At 36.9% G+C, this 15233-nt stretch overlaps 1 protein-coding gene across 1 annotated transcript in view; it reads right to left on the reverse strand.

Moving 5' to 3' along the window:
* NBEAL1 (neurobeachin like 1) overlaps nt 1–15233 on the reverse strand; it is a 185556-nt gene that overhangs the window by 35266 nt on the left and 135057 nt on the right. The window contains exons 38-43 of the mRNA XM_049773321.1: nt 13453–13554; nt 12542–12637; nt 11901–12025; nt 7890–8030; nt 4287–4417; nt 414–523 (exon numbers count right to left, since the gene is read on the reverse strand). Of these exons, the coding sequence (XP_049629278.1) occupies nt 414–523; nt 4287–4417; nt 7890–8030; nt 11901–12025; nt 12542–12637; nt 13453–13554 (705 nt within the window). The remainder of the gene's footprint in view (nt 1–413; nt 524–4286; nt 4418–7889; nt 8031–11900; nt 12026–12541; nt 12638–13452; nt 13555–15233) is intronic.

The raw sequence follows: 15233 nt of genomic DNA on the forward strand, positions 1-15233 counted from the left end.
GTTTGATTCCCAGCATCCCATACTGTCCCCAAGCCTGCCAGGAGTGATTTCTGAGTGCTGAGTCAGGAGTAACCTCTGAGTGACACTGGATGTGGCCCAAAATCAAAAGAATTACTGATTAGGGCTAAACTAGCATACATAATTATAAATTAATGTAGAGATCTACTTTGTCTCCTAAAAATTTCAAAGATTTATCATATCCATTGGGGGGGGGTCATACCTGGTGATACTCAGGCTATGTTACTCCTCGCTATGCACTCAGAAATTGCTCCTGGTTTGGGGGACCATATGGGGCATCGGGGGAATTGAACCACAGTCTGTCCTAGGTCAGCCACGTGCAAGGCAAATGCCCTACCACTGCAGCACCACTCCAGCACCATCATATTCATTTATTAACTATAAACTAGTCTTACCAAAGCTTTTCTATGCTTGTAGATAAAATCTTCAGATGACTTGGCCCAGTTTGGGAGAACAACATCATTCACTGATTCTTTGGAAACTTGTAGACGACCCAAGTCAAATTCTAAAACACATAAAAGAGAAATGCAGCAACTCATTTTTGATTTGATCAATCAAGTAAAACAAATATGACATACTCCTTAGTAAGCTGAGGTTTTCATTTTTTTAATTAAGATTGAAAGACAAGGAATAAGTCCCCCCTCTTGATAAAATTATACAGAATAGAGCAGGGGTCTCAAACTTGCGGCCCGCGGGCCATTTGCGGCCCTCCATACAACATTTTGTGGCCCTGCCCTAGAGGAATCTTTTTTTGTTTTGTTTTGTTTTAGTTGTTTGGGTCACACACCCCCAAGGCTTACTACTGACTTTGCACTCAAGGTAAATTGAGGTGCAGAAGCTTCTCAGTTTAATGTATTTCCATCTGTTCCCATCTGCTTCCACTTGTTTGGAAAGTGCAGTTTCCTCCTTGAAGATGCCTTTAGTCTCAATGTCATGGAGTGTTTTACCTACGTGTTGTTCTATATACCTTATGGTATCAGGTCTGATATCAAGGTCTTTAATCCATTTGGATTTTACCTTTGTACATGATGTTAACTGGGGGTCTATGTTCGCTTTTTTACAAGTGGCTAACCAGTTCTGCCAGTACCACTTGTTGAAGAGGTTTTCCCTGCTCCACTTAGGATTTCTTGCTCCTTTGTCAAAAATTAGGTAATTGCATGTCTGGGGGACAATATCTGAGAACTCAAGCCTATTCCACTTATCTAAGGGTCTGTCTTTATTCCAAAACCATGCTGTTTTGATAACTATTGCTTTGTAGTACAGTTTAAAGTTGGGGAAAGTAATGCCTCCCATTTTCCTTTTCCCTAGGACTGCTTTAGCTATTCGAGGGTGTTTATTGTTCCAGATGAATTTCTTAAGTGTTTGATCCACTTCTTTAAAGAATGTCATGGGTATTTTTAAGGGGATCACATTAAATCTGTATAATGATTTGGGGAGTATTGCCATTTTAATGATGTTAATCCTGCCAATTCATGAGCAGGGTATGTGTTTCCATTTCCATGTGTCCTCTCTTATTTCTTGGAGCAGGGCTTTATAGTTTTCTTTGTATAGGTCCTTCACGTCTTTGGTCAAGTTGACTCCAAGATATTTGATTTTGTGTGGCACTATCGTGAATGGGATTGCCTTCTTGACTTCCTTCTCTTCCCTATCATTATTGGTATATAAAAAGGCCATTAATTTCTGTGTGTTAATTTTGTAGCCTGCCACCTTGCTATATGAGTCTATTGCTTCTAAAAGCTTTTTGGTAGAGTCTTTAGGGTTTTCTAAGTAGAGTATCATGTCATCTGCAAACAATGAGAGCTTGACTTCTTCCTTTCCTATCTGAATTCCCTTGATATCTTTTTCTTGCCTGATCGCTATAGCAAGAACTTCCAGTACTATCTTGAAGAGGAGCGGTGAGAGCGGACAGAATTTTTTGGAGATTCCTCCAAAATCTGAAAATTGAGCTCCCATTCGACCCAGCTATTTCACTCCTAGGGATATAACCTAAGAACACAATACAAAAACCCCTTTCTCACACCTATATTTATTGCAGCACTATTCACAATAGCCAGGCTCTGGAAACAACCAAGATGCCCTTCAACAGACGAATGGCAAAGAAACTATGGTACATAAACACAATGAAATATTATGCAGCCGTCAGGAGAGATGAAGTCATGAAATTTTCCTGTATATGGATGTACATGAAATCTATCATGCTGAGTGAAATAAGTCAGAGGGAGAGAGAGAGACGCAGAATAGTCTCACTCATCTATGGGTTTTAAGAAAGTAAAAGTCATTTTTGCAACAATCCTCAGAGACAATGAGAGGATGGCTGGAACTTCCAATTCACTTCATGAAGCTCACCACAGAGAGTGTTGTAGTTATATAAATAACTACACAGAGAACTACCATAATCATGTGAATGAATGAGGGAACTGGAAAGCCTGTCTAGAGTACAGGTGGAGGTGGGTTGGGATGGAGGGAGATTTGGGACATTGGTGGTGGGAATGTTGCACTGGTGAAGGGGGTGTTCTTTACATGACTGAAACCTAATCACAATCATACATGTAATCAAGATGTGTAAATAAAGAAAAAAAGTTTCTAATAAAAATAAACTATCAATAACTTTAATAAAAATTATTTTTTATTTTTAATAAAAATAAAGAGTACTTCTAATTCTGCATCTAAATTAATCTCTGAATCACTCCTATTTTTGATACTGGGTTTCAGGAGACTCCAGTCCAGTGGTTGAGCTCATTAAGAGTCTAAGATCAGGAGCCAGAGTGATAGCACAACGGGGAGAGCATTCACCTTGCATGGGCTGACGTTGGTTCGATCCCCGCATCCCATATGGTCATCTGAGCACTGCCAGGAGTATTCCTGAGTGCAGAGCCAAGAGTAACCCCTGAGCACTACCAAGTGTGGCCCAAAAACAAAACAAAACAAAAAAAGAGCTAAGATCAGGCTCAGTCAACAGACTGACCTGATTTTCTGCAAGTGTCTAAATCTTAAGTTTGGATCTGAGAATCAGGTGTCCTTCCTCCAATAGCCTCCAGGAGTATATAATTAAGGGCAGAAAGTCCTACATGTTCTCTCCCTAGCATGATGAATAAATAATCCCACTGAGCAAATAACAGAAAAAGAATTAACATTACATACTGGAGGAAAAAGAAATTGTAATAGCTCTTTGACATTAGACTTTCCTGAAAGGATATGAGTAAACAATAATCTTGTCAAATTCCATTTTGTGCTTAAAAATAAATCTAAAACAGGATCATAAAAAATTACTTGAGTATTTTTAAATACTACATATAAATCCATGATGTACCACTTTTAAAAGACTTTTCAGGGCTGGAGCGATAGCACAGTTGTAAGGCCTTGTATGCAACCAACACAGGATGGACCCTGGTTCAAATCCCGGCATCCCCTATGGTCCCCCAAGCCTGCCAGGAGCGACTTACAGAGTGCAGAGTCAGGAGTAACCCCTAAGCACTGCCGGGTGTGATCAAAACTCTCCCCCCACCAAATACCCAAAATCAACAACAACAACAAAAAACCCAGACTTTTCAATACTGTGATCATATATACCATGTCATAATTTCCAACTTGTTTCTATTATGCAATAATTCAGGAGTCACCAAACTTCTAGAGTACAAGAATAAGTATTTGACTTTGTGAGTCCCGGGGTCAAATCTGACATTTTATTGGAAAAGCAGCCATAGTGTAACAGTGTGTGTACATAAATGTATGTGTACATGTGTGGCCAGCTATGTTTCAAAAAATCTTTATGAATATCAATTTACCCACCAATTTGAGATCTGTGGTTTGCTGACCACTGGTCTAAACTCCCATTGTATGTAACTCAAACACTATTACCATAACTGGCTATCACTAAAATAGAATATGCCTATTTCTTCTTCTTTAGTAAGCCCACTATTCTAATAAATTGTCTTATCAATTAAAATTTCACTCATTTATCTTAGTTCACTACTTCAGTAGCAATTAAACTAACAAAATAATTGACAACCAGGATGAACACTACATAATCTACAGAACATTACAAGACGTCTTTTAGGTTCTCCCACTAAGATTCTCGAGTTTGACTTTGTTTTGTTTTGTTTTGTTTTGATGTTTGAGCTACCCCCAGAAGAATGAGCATGAGTCACTCCTGAAGGTAGGTATTCAGGGATCCAAAACCAGTACTGGGGCTTGAGCCCAGACTCCTGATGCTAAGCATGCACTCTACTCAGTGAACTAAGTCTAATTTTCAATCCTTGATTTCTTACGATTTTGATTTTCCAGAAACTCTGGGAAATAGAAGAATTCAGGAATCAGTTCCTTTACATCATAGGTATTGTCCAGGAGAGCCTGCCAAGTAGCAGGGATGGAATGGAACTGCCGATCTGCAGAGTCAAACCTGTTTGTAGAGATTGAGAGGACAGTAAGTATGGACTGAGAGCAGCAATAGGTATGGATTAAGACCCTTAAGATTCCCTTCTGATTTCTAGATGGCCAAGACTTCCCTTCACATACTCAAAACATCTAACAGCACATGTGGTCTGGGTGGCAGAGAGCTAGTACAGGGATGGATTAAGATGTTTGCCTTGTCTGGAGAGATAGCACAGCGGCATTTGCCTTGCAAGCAGCCGATCCAGGACCAAAGGTGGTTGATTCGAATCCCGATGTCCCATATGGTCCCCGTGCCTGCCAGGAGCTATTTCTGAGCAGACAGCCAGGAGTAACCCCTGAGCACTGCCGGGTGTGGCCAAAAAACCAAAAAAAAAAAAAAAAAAAAAAGATGTTTGCCTTGCATGTGCCTCACTCTGGTCCAATCCTTAACATCACATGGTCCTCAGAGTATCATCCAGGAGCAACCCAGAGCATAGAACAAGGAGTAGCCCCAGAGAACTGCCAGGTGTGGCCCCTAAATTAAAAATAAATGATACATATTTAAACCTAAAAACACAAATTTTCCCTGCTCATGATAAACTATCTTTTATATTTTGTTATCATGAACTAAATTTTATAATTTCAACTTTTGGATTTGGGGGTGACACACAGTGGTGCTTGGGTAAACATATGATGCCAAAGACTGAACTTGGACCTCTCATAGGCAAAACGTGTTCTTGCCCTTGGAGCAATCTCTCTGGCCCCAAACATTTGTTATTTTTCCTCTTTCTTTTCATCAAATCTACCCCACTCATGGAAACTGTTAATTTAGTTTCTATTCCTATGATATGGCATACTTTCAGCATTTCATATAAATCATATAATACATGAACCAATGTGTCTAGTTTACTTCATTTTGCTCAATATTAAAGAGTTAACCTGTCATACGATCAGCATGTCATTCCTTTTATTTCCACATGGCCAAATAATGCTTCACTCTAAAGATAAACTATGGTGAGGAAAGTTCAGTTCATCCATTGTAAAAGTGAACTTCATTCGTTTATTTATCAGTTGATGGATGTAGGGTTGTTTCCTTTTGGGGGCTATTATAAATAAAGCTGTTAAGTTTAATTGTATACAAAATTTTTGTTACTTTGTTATTTTGCTTACAGGGTTAGGGATCAAACCCAGGGTCTCATTCATGCAAACCCAAAACTCGATAGTTAAATCTTTTGTCTCTACTTATGAGTTTTTGGATTGTGCAATTCATCTCTGAGTAGTTCCTTTAGATTTGACTTAGTTAGCACAAATAGCGTGAGTTCTTTTTTGTCTGAGAATGTTTTTAGTCCTCCCTCCCATATGAATGAGAGTTTTGCCAGGTGGTAGAGTCTAGGATGGAAGTTTCTTTCATTTAGTAGTTTAAGTATGTCATTCCACTGTCTTCTTGCTTGAATTTTTTCAAATGAAAGATCTAGTTTGATTCTTATGTTCCTTCCTTTGTCTTGAGGGTTTTTTCTCCCTTACTGCTTTAAGGAATTCATCTTTCTCCTTGATTTTTTGCCATTTGGATTACTATATGTCTTGGTGTTGGTTTATTAGGGTCTATTTTATTAAGGTCTCTTTTTGCCTCGTGGATTTATCCTCTTTCCAGAGGATGGTAAAGTTTTCTGCTATTATTTCTCTCACCACTTGGTTCTTCCCCTTTCCCTATCTCTTCTACTGATGAGTTTCTGGATGAATATTTTTTTCTCAATTTTCATGGGTTGAAGTGCCAGGACATATGATAATTCTATTTTTAATTCTTTGAAGAACTGCCAGAGTACTTCCCACCAAAGTTACACTATTTTATAATTCTAGCAGTAGCACAGAAAAATTCCAACCATCTGACCTATTTATTAATTATAAAGACTTTTTTGTTTTGTTTTGTTTTGTTTTAGGTCACACCCGGCAGCGCTCAGGGGTTACTCCTGGCTTAGGCTCATAAATGGCCCCTGGCAGGCACAGGGGACCATATGGGATGCCAGGATTTGAACCACTGTCCTTCTGCATGAAAGGCAAACATCTTACCTCCATGCTATCTCTCCGGCCCAATTATAAATACTCTTGTTTGTTTGTTTTGTTTTGGGGCCACACTTGGCTCGGTGCTCAGAGCTTACTTCTGGCTCTATGTTCAGAGATCACTCCTAGCAGGGCTCAGGGAACAGTATTGGGTTTTGGGGATCAAATTTTGGTTAGCTAGGTTAACTACATGCAACCTATCTACTGCTATACTATCTCTCCAGCCCTATTGTTGTTGTTCTTTTTATTATATTATTCTTGTAGGTCTGGAAAGGTATCTCAATTTGCTTCTAATCTAAATTTTCCAAGTGACTAATATCTAGTCACCTAATTTTTATAGTATCTTTTCATATATTTAATGAACATGTCTATTTTGTAAAAATATCAATTCAAATCTGTTCATTTTGGGGGAATTTGTCTTTTTATTGTTGAGTAGCAAGGATTCTTTATATATTCTATATAAAGTCTTTATCAGAGGAAGAATTTGAAAGGTATTTTATCCCATTGCACAGATTATATTTTTATTTTCTTGATGGTGTCCTCTGAAACACAATCTATTTTTGAAGCTTTGTAAAAAATGTATTGTAAGTCATTAAAAGCTAAAAGATGCAGTTATTCTTTACTGAGTGCACAATCAATGCTACCATGGGGATATGCAGTGATTTTTGAGACCATGATCTCTTTTTTTAAACCGAACAATATTGTACGAGAGGCAAAAAATGAGGGACCCAGGCTAATTTAGAAACAGAAAAAGTATGTGGAAAAACAGAGAATAGGCAATGTTTACATAGCTCTTGCAATCAAGAAAGACAAAAAGAGGTGATAGTAAAGAATAAGACACTGGGCAGTGTAACATCTGCAGCAGTTTTCCTGAAATGTTACCTTTGATTTTCTAAATAGCACTTTGATTAAACTCAGATCTCCCAGACATGCCAATGATTATGTCAGTTTAAAAATAAAACTAAATCTAAAACTGGTAGGTGTGGCATTATACCCTCAATGCATAAATATTAACTCTATTGTAAACCTTATTAACTCAATATATATAAATATAATATATTTATATTACTTATAATATAATTTAAATATAATATAAATCTATTATATTTAAATATATTTAAATATATGATTTAAATATATTTATAAATATATAATAATATAAATAAACATAATATAATATATAAATATAAATAGTTATTTTTATACATATAAATATATTTTTATTTATACATATATTTTGCTTTAGGGTCACACCCAACTGTGCTCAGGGCTTTACTACTACCTCTGCATTTGGGGATCATGCCTATGGGATTCTAATTAGGTTACAGTTACTAATTTCTGTCAACTGAGTGCAAGGCAAGTGTCTTACCCGCTGTACTCTCTCTCGTCAAATTTAAAAAATCTAAAACAACAAAAAGTAAGGTTATTTAGCCAAAACCTACCTTCCACTCTGAAGCTGGATGTGAAGGGTAGTGAAAGGTTCTGTGCGCAGAAGATAGTGCATGACTCCTGCAGGATTTGAGTAGTGGGTTCCATAATGAAATTTATCAATTGTGCCCAGAGGATCCTCAAAATTTTCATATCTATAAAAAATAACAATAGTAAAATTAAACTCAAAGGATACATGTTTGCAGAACATTGTTAAAGTATTTAATATATCACTGCCAATTAAATACACACATTATCATAACAACATATTGATTAATTTAAAGAGTAATCGTTGAAGTTGACTACCCCAGTGGTAAGCCCAGCATTGTGCAGCACTGCTCTTGGCCTGCCTTTCACTGTCTAGTTGCTAAGACCTTGGAAGCTTTGAAACTCAACAGAAAAAAGAAAGCCCTTTGAGTATATTCTGTAATGAGGCATATAATCAGGGCGCTGTACCTGCTCCTTAATGACTTGAAACTTCATACAATCACAAACCCACAAGCCTGACACTTGCCACTGGATCCCACTCCCCATTACAGGCACCACCTACATGAACATATATGCAATAAGCAATGGGTCAGCAAAATTTATAAGGTCTTTACTCAGAAGCCTAAAGAAAAACATGGATGAAAACATTACAGCAATGGGAGAGTCTAACATACTACTGGACAGATCTACTAGACATTATATCAGTAAAGACACAAGAGCCCTAAATGAGGAACTAGAAGATATTAGACTAATGGACTTACATAGGGCCTTCCATCCTAAAAAAGCTGAATATACATTCTTCTCGAGTGCACATGGAATATTATCCAGGAGATATCTTATGTTAGGGCTAAGTCTAATTTACATCAATTCACAAATATAAGATTCCTACTAAACATCTTAGCAGACCACAATGCCAAAAAGATAAAAGAAATGTGGAGAATCTTTAACACCTGTACATTGAACAACTTGCTGCTAAGTAAAAACTATATATGTTCTGTCTCATAAATTGAGGGGGGAAAAAAGTGGATGGTACCAGGATCAAATAGTCACATGAACTTTGAGTAGAAATAAATAATGATCAGGCCTAAAAATAAAACCAAAGTCAACGACAACAAAATCAAGATCTACAACAAGTTATATACAAGGGGGACTGATACACTAGTGATCCAGGGAAAAATGGGGAGGTATGGGATGCATGTTGTGAAGAGAGACAAAGGAAGGTCAACACTGGTGGTGGGAATTGTCCTAATTCACTATCACTATGTTCCTTAAATATAACTGTGAAAGACTTGTAATTCACATTGATCTCAATAAAAATTATTATTATTTTTTTTTGGGCCACACCCGGTGATGCTCAGGGGTTACTCCTGGCTATGCGCTCAGAAGTCGCTCCTGGCTTGGGGGACCATATGGGACGCCGGGGGATCGAACCACGGTCCGTCCTAGGCTAGCGCAGGCAAGGCAGGCACCTTACCTCTAGCGCCACCGCCCGGCCCCAATAAAAATTATTTTTAAAAAAGCTGATAAAGTCATAAATAAAAAAGAAAACTATATCAAAAATTAAAATAAAATGAAGATCTTTGATACTAGTTATAATGAAGTAATAGTTATCAAAATCTCTGACACAGCAAAAGCTGTGCTAAAGGTAACCTCATAGCAATACAGACCTACATTAGGAAAAAAGAAAAAGATAAAACCAACAATCTAAATGCAGACTTTAAATGTATGGAGAACCAACAACAAATGAATCCAAAGACTAGTAAAAGAAAATAGATTTAAAAACAAGGGTTGGGGGGTCCAGATCGATAGCACAGTGGTAGGGTGTTTGCCATGCACAAGGCTGACCCAGCATGGACCTGGATTCAATCCTGGGTGTCCCAATATGGTCCCATGAGCCAGGAAGAATTTCTGAGCGCATGGCCAGGAGTAACCTCTGAGCATCACTGGCCCAATAAAAAAAAAAAAAAAAAGGTTGGGGGCTGGAGCGATAGCACAGCAGTAAGACATTGCAAGCAGCCAACTTAGGATAGACCCAAATTCTATTCCTCAGCCTGCCAGGAGCAATTTCTGAGTGCAGAGCAAGGAGTAACTCCTGAGCAGCACCAAGTGTGGCCTAAAAACCAAAAAACAAACAAACAAAACAAAAACAAAAAAAATCAAGGGTTGGAGTCATAACATGGCGAGTAGGGTGTTTGCTTTGCATGCAGATGACTGGGTTCAATCCTCTGCATCCCATGGAGTCCCCTGAGCCTGCCAGGAGTGATTTCTGAATTTTGAGCCAGGAGTAACCTCTGAGCACTGCCAGGTATGGCCCATAAAAAATAAACAACAAAAAGAAAAAGGAAGAAAGCAATACAGAGAAACAATGAAACCAGGAGTTAGTTCTTTGGAAGAATAAAAAGCTAGACATACCATTGGCTGGTAGACTCACAGAAAATGCTCATATAAATAGGATCAGAAATGAAAGGGGAGAAATTACAATAGATCCTCTAGAATTCCAAGAGCTTACTATGAACAACTATACTTTGTTTAGCTGGAAACCTAGAGAAAATGGACAGATTCTGAGAAACATGTCATGTCCCCAAAACTGAATGAGGAGGAAGAAAAAAGACTGAAAAGCTAAATCACAATCAAGAAAATTAAAACAATAATTAAGAATCTCCCAAAGAATAACCCAGATGGGTTTGTGGATGAGGGTTTTTTGTTTGTTTGTTTGTTTGCTTATTTTGAGACTTCACACAGTGGTACTCAGCATTTATCCTTGGCTTGGTACTCAGGAATTACTTTCTGACAGTACTTAGGACACCATAAGGGTACCAGGGATCGAACTTGAATGGCCTTGTGCAAAGGCCCTACCTGAGGAACAGTCACTCCGGTTCCCTATGGGTGAAGTTTAGCAAATTTTCCAAGGATTACTGCAATTGATTATTAAGTTCTTCTAAATTTTTCCAAAGGAATAGCAATCCTTCCTAATTCCTTTTATAAAGCTAACATTACAGATAGCTAAAGCTGACAAAGATACTACAAAAAAAAAAAAAAGAAAGAAAATTTCAGACCAGTCCTCTAAATGAACATTGATCCAAAAATCCTTAAAAAAGATTTTTAGCAGAGCCAAAGAGATAGCATGGAGGTAGGGCCTTTGCCTTGCATTCAGAAGAATGGTAGTTCACATTCCAGCATCCCATATGATCCCCCGAGCCTGCCAGGAGCGATTTCTGATTTAAAAGTGCCATTTAAGGGCTGAAGTGATAGCGCAACAGTAGGACGTTTGCCTTACATGTGGCTGACCCAGGATGGACCTGTGTTTGATCCCAGGGTTCCATATGTTACCCCAAGCCAGGAGTGATTTCTGAGCACATAGTCAGGAGGACTCCTGAGTGTCACTGGGTGTGCCCAAAAATAAAACAAAACAAAAAAGTGCCATTTATTTTTTATATTTAGTACATATTTACAAACAAAAAATCTAAACAATGGCAATTTAAATAGTCAAAAAACTCAGAAAGATAGTATAGAGAGTTGGACACTTGTACTCCATGTGGCCAACCCAGGTTCGATCCTTGGTACCCAAAATGGTCCCTTAAACCTCTTAAATCACAAGGAGTAATCTCTGAGGACAGAGCCAAAAGCCTATAGCATTGATGACTGTGGACCAAAAATGAACAAGAAATTTGTCAAACAAGTCAGGGAGCTAGAACAGCAGGCAAGACACTTGCCATGCACACAGCTGACTTTGTTTCATCCTGGTAACTGATATGGTCCCTATGTATTGCCTAAAGTGGTCCTTGATCTCAGAGTCATAAGTAAACCTTCAGCATCACTGGGTATAGCTTCAAGCAAAACAAAACAATTGTCAAATAGAGCAAATAAGCAATTTTAAAGCATAACCAATATATTAAAAAGAAACTTTGTGAAGGATTTAAACTTATTAGCAAAAGTAGTCATGTATTCTAAAAAAAAATTACCACTTAGTTAGCCATAGTAAAATTGTTATAAATTCAAACAAGCAATTGGTATTTTTCAAAAGATACAAAACTTACTTTTCCCTCGTGGCTTTGGCATTTTTATCATTAACAACTCCAATTGGTTTGGAAAGATCACGAAATACAGAAGGATTATTAAGGTCCAATTCTTCAGAAGTATAGTCTTGTAAAATCCAGGGAAACTAAAAGAACCACAATCTATAATTTAGATATTTCTTTCTAGAAAAGTATTATCCCTACATCTCATAATAAATGATTTTATGAAGACTAAAAGGAATAGACATTCAAAATGTTTTCACTATTGCAAATACTAATTTAGCTTTAATTCAATAACAAGCAGCATCATTCACTATATTACATTAGGATATTTCCAATAAAAAAAGGAAAAAAATTACAATGTAATCATACTTCATGCTTATTTCAAGAAAGCAACAAGGCAAAAAAATATATTATGTAAAGGGCCAGGAAGAAGGGCCAAAAATTTGGAGTACATGCTTTGCATGTGCAAGCCCTGGGTTCAATTCCTGGTATAGTGGGTCCCCAAATACCTGTGCAATCAGTGAGCCAAGAGTAGCTCCCTAAATCATAACAGCAATAAAAACAATAATAATTTAATGCAAAACAATTTATATATATATATTTGTGTTATCAAATTAAAACACAATGCCTACGTTTTATAAGATTTATATAAAACTTACCACAGGATACTGTGCAAGGTCATTATAGGTTCTTCCTGCCATTGTATTTATTTGAATAAGGTAGTCAAAATTTGATATCTCTCTGTTTACCCATTTCTGGACAGAGCACAGGAAAAACAACAAAATAAAAATTGATCTTTATTTCTTAGAAATCAATAACTACTACTGACAGTACTACAAAGTCTTTTCAGTATATCTCTATGATCTTAATGAAACAGGACTCATTAAAAAGGCTTACCAAAGAAATAAAATCAATGCTTTTATTAATTTGCCTCATTTAAAAACTGTTAAAATGTAAGTAACTCAATATTAACTGTCTTAAATGAGTTAAATATTTTTAGATATTTTATTTGAATATTTAAAATGCTTAACTTCAGAAGAACTGAATATTTTCTAATTTAAAATGTTCAAACTTGACATGTTTTATAACGTATCTTAATATACTAATAAATCTTCCATTTAAAAACAAGTATTATGTAAGCTATCTTAGAAAATTACCTTTACAGAATAATAGATGGGATTTTGATTTGTTACAAATCTTTTTCTAAAGAAAAAGAACACTATTTTGTTTTCCTAATTCTTTATACCTCTCTTGCTTATACACTGGTAGCTCAAGAATCTAGTTTATACCTGAAAATTTACTATACACAAAGCATAGTCTACTGAAGAATTAGTACTTTAGTGAAATATCTTGGCAGTGCCAGGGAAAAGCACATAGTGGTGGAAATCCAAGAATAGCCCCCACATACCAGGCCTGTCCTACAGCCAGCCCTTTGACCTCCCTCCCTGGCTACTTTTGGAAGTGAAAGGAAGGGAGTAAGATGGGGAGTTTGAGCCACACTTGGTGCTGCTAAGCAAAAGTCTGAGATAAAAAATGAACACCTAATACAGTGACAACTGAAATTTCCTACCTGCATCAATCCTGATGCTTTGAATAACTCCTGTGGTGATCTAGTTCCGTAACTGTTTGGAGAATGTAGGGACAACAGTCTGCTATAGACCTTATTTCTGGCCTATTAAAATAAAAAGGATTTTAGTTTAAAAATTTATTAAAATGCCCACAAATACGGTAATAAAACAGCCCTTTTCCACTTGCTTGCTTTTGTTTTGGAGCCACACCAGACGATGCTCAGGGGTTACTTCTGACTCTGCATTAAGAAATTATTCCTGGCAGCCCTTGGGGACCACATGGCATGCTAGAGACCAAAACTGGATTGCCTGAATGCAATACTTGCTATACTATCACTCCAGCCCATGTAACAGCTTTTTTTAGCTATGATTCATAAACCAGAAAACTCACCTCTAAAAATAAACAGCGTTTTGAACTGTTTAACAGGGTATATCCATAGAATTATTCAATCATCAAAATGATCTAACTTCAGAACACTTTTCAACATCACAAAAAGAAAAGTCATACTAACCAGTTATCATTCCCTAATTCTCTCTCCATCTTATTCCATAACAATCTTTATTTTTGGTTTTTGACTCACACTCAAGGAGGTATTCTTGGCTCTGCACTCAGAAATTACATCTGGTGCTCAGGGGACTATATGGGATGCGAGGTCAGCTATATAGACGCCAAGATCTAACTTTGGTTGGCTTTGTCCGAGGCAAGTGAACTACCTGCTGTACTATCTATCTCTCCAGCCTCCTCATTCCTTAATGATCCTTAATTGACTGTTCCTAGGAATTTATCTATTCTCTCTGAGTCTCAAACTAAGTCATGTATTTTTTAAAAACTTGATGTGCTTATTGGAATGATTATCAGATAATAACTCAGAAAACCATCACAAATTAGTTCAATTTTAGTTCAGTCATTTTAAATTTATTTGTTGAATTGCCTTTGAATTCAACAATTCATTGATCTTACATTGTTTGGTTAATTATCAGGAGTATAGAATGTAAATAAATAAGACTAACCTTTAAAATAGTTGTTTCCTATTTCAGAAAAGGTATAATAGAACATTGTTTTGAAGGTTATATGCTAAAACCTACAAAAATATAAAGATATGCAATATTCCAACAGGAACATATTTGAGTTTTGCTCGTTTCTTTTAATTTTGGGGCCACACCTGGTGGTAGTTAGGGCTTACTCCTGGCTCTGTGCTTAGGGATCAATCCGGGTGGGGCTCGGAGAATGAAGCCAGGTTAGTTGAATGCACAGCAAGTCTCTTACCTACTGTACTATCTCTCTAGTTCTTATGGAAGCATATCAATTTAATTATACTTTTCTCAAAAACACATGTTTTACATTTTCCTATATGATAAAATTTCCAATAATCAGAAATATCTTTTTTACAAAAATCTTGTAAAAATAAATGCTTCATAAATAGCCAAGTGAAATACATATATTTCTAAATCCCAAGACAGAATTTTGGGATAACAAATTTGGGATAAACAATAATATTGTTTATGCTTATTTAAGTCATCTGAGAAGTAGCTGGCAAGACAGAATTGAACCTGCAAGGAATTTACTAGGAAAGACAACTGTGAGAGAAAAAACAAGAGAATGCTGGGCAAGGTAGGGAGAGCTGTCAGCAAGGTGATGCAACTCTGATTCCAGCTGCATGGTAGATGAAGGAAGTTTGAAGGTAAGAACCAAAACTGACAAAGCTAAGGATGGATCCAGGTAGTAGGGTCCAAATAAACTTGTTTCTGAGAGATGCTGTTAACCACTTGTACCATTTACTAA

This window comes from Suncus etruscus, chromosome 5 (genome assembly GCF_024139225.1).
Source record: "Suncus etruscus isolate mSunEtr1 chromosome 5, mSunEtr1.pri.cur, whole genome shotgun sequence".
NCBI classification, from domain to species: Eukaryota; Metazoa; Chordata; class Mammalia; order Eulipotyphla; family Soricidae; genus Suncus; species Suncus etruscus.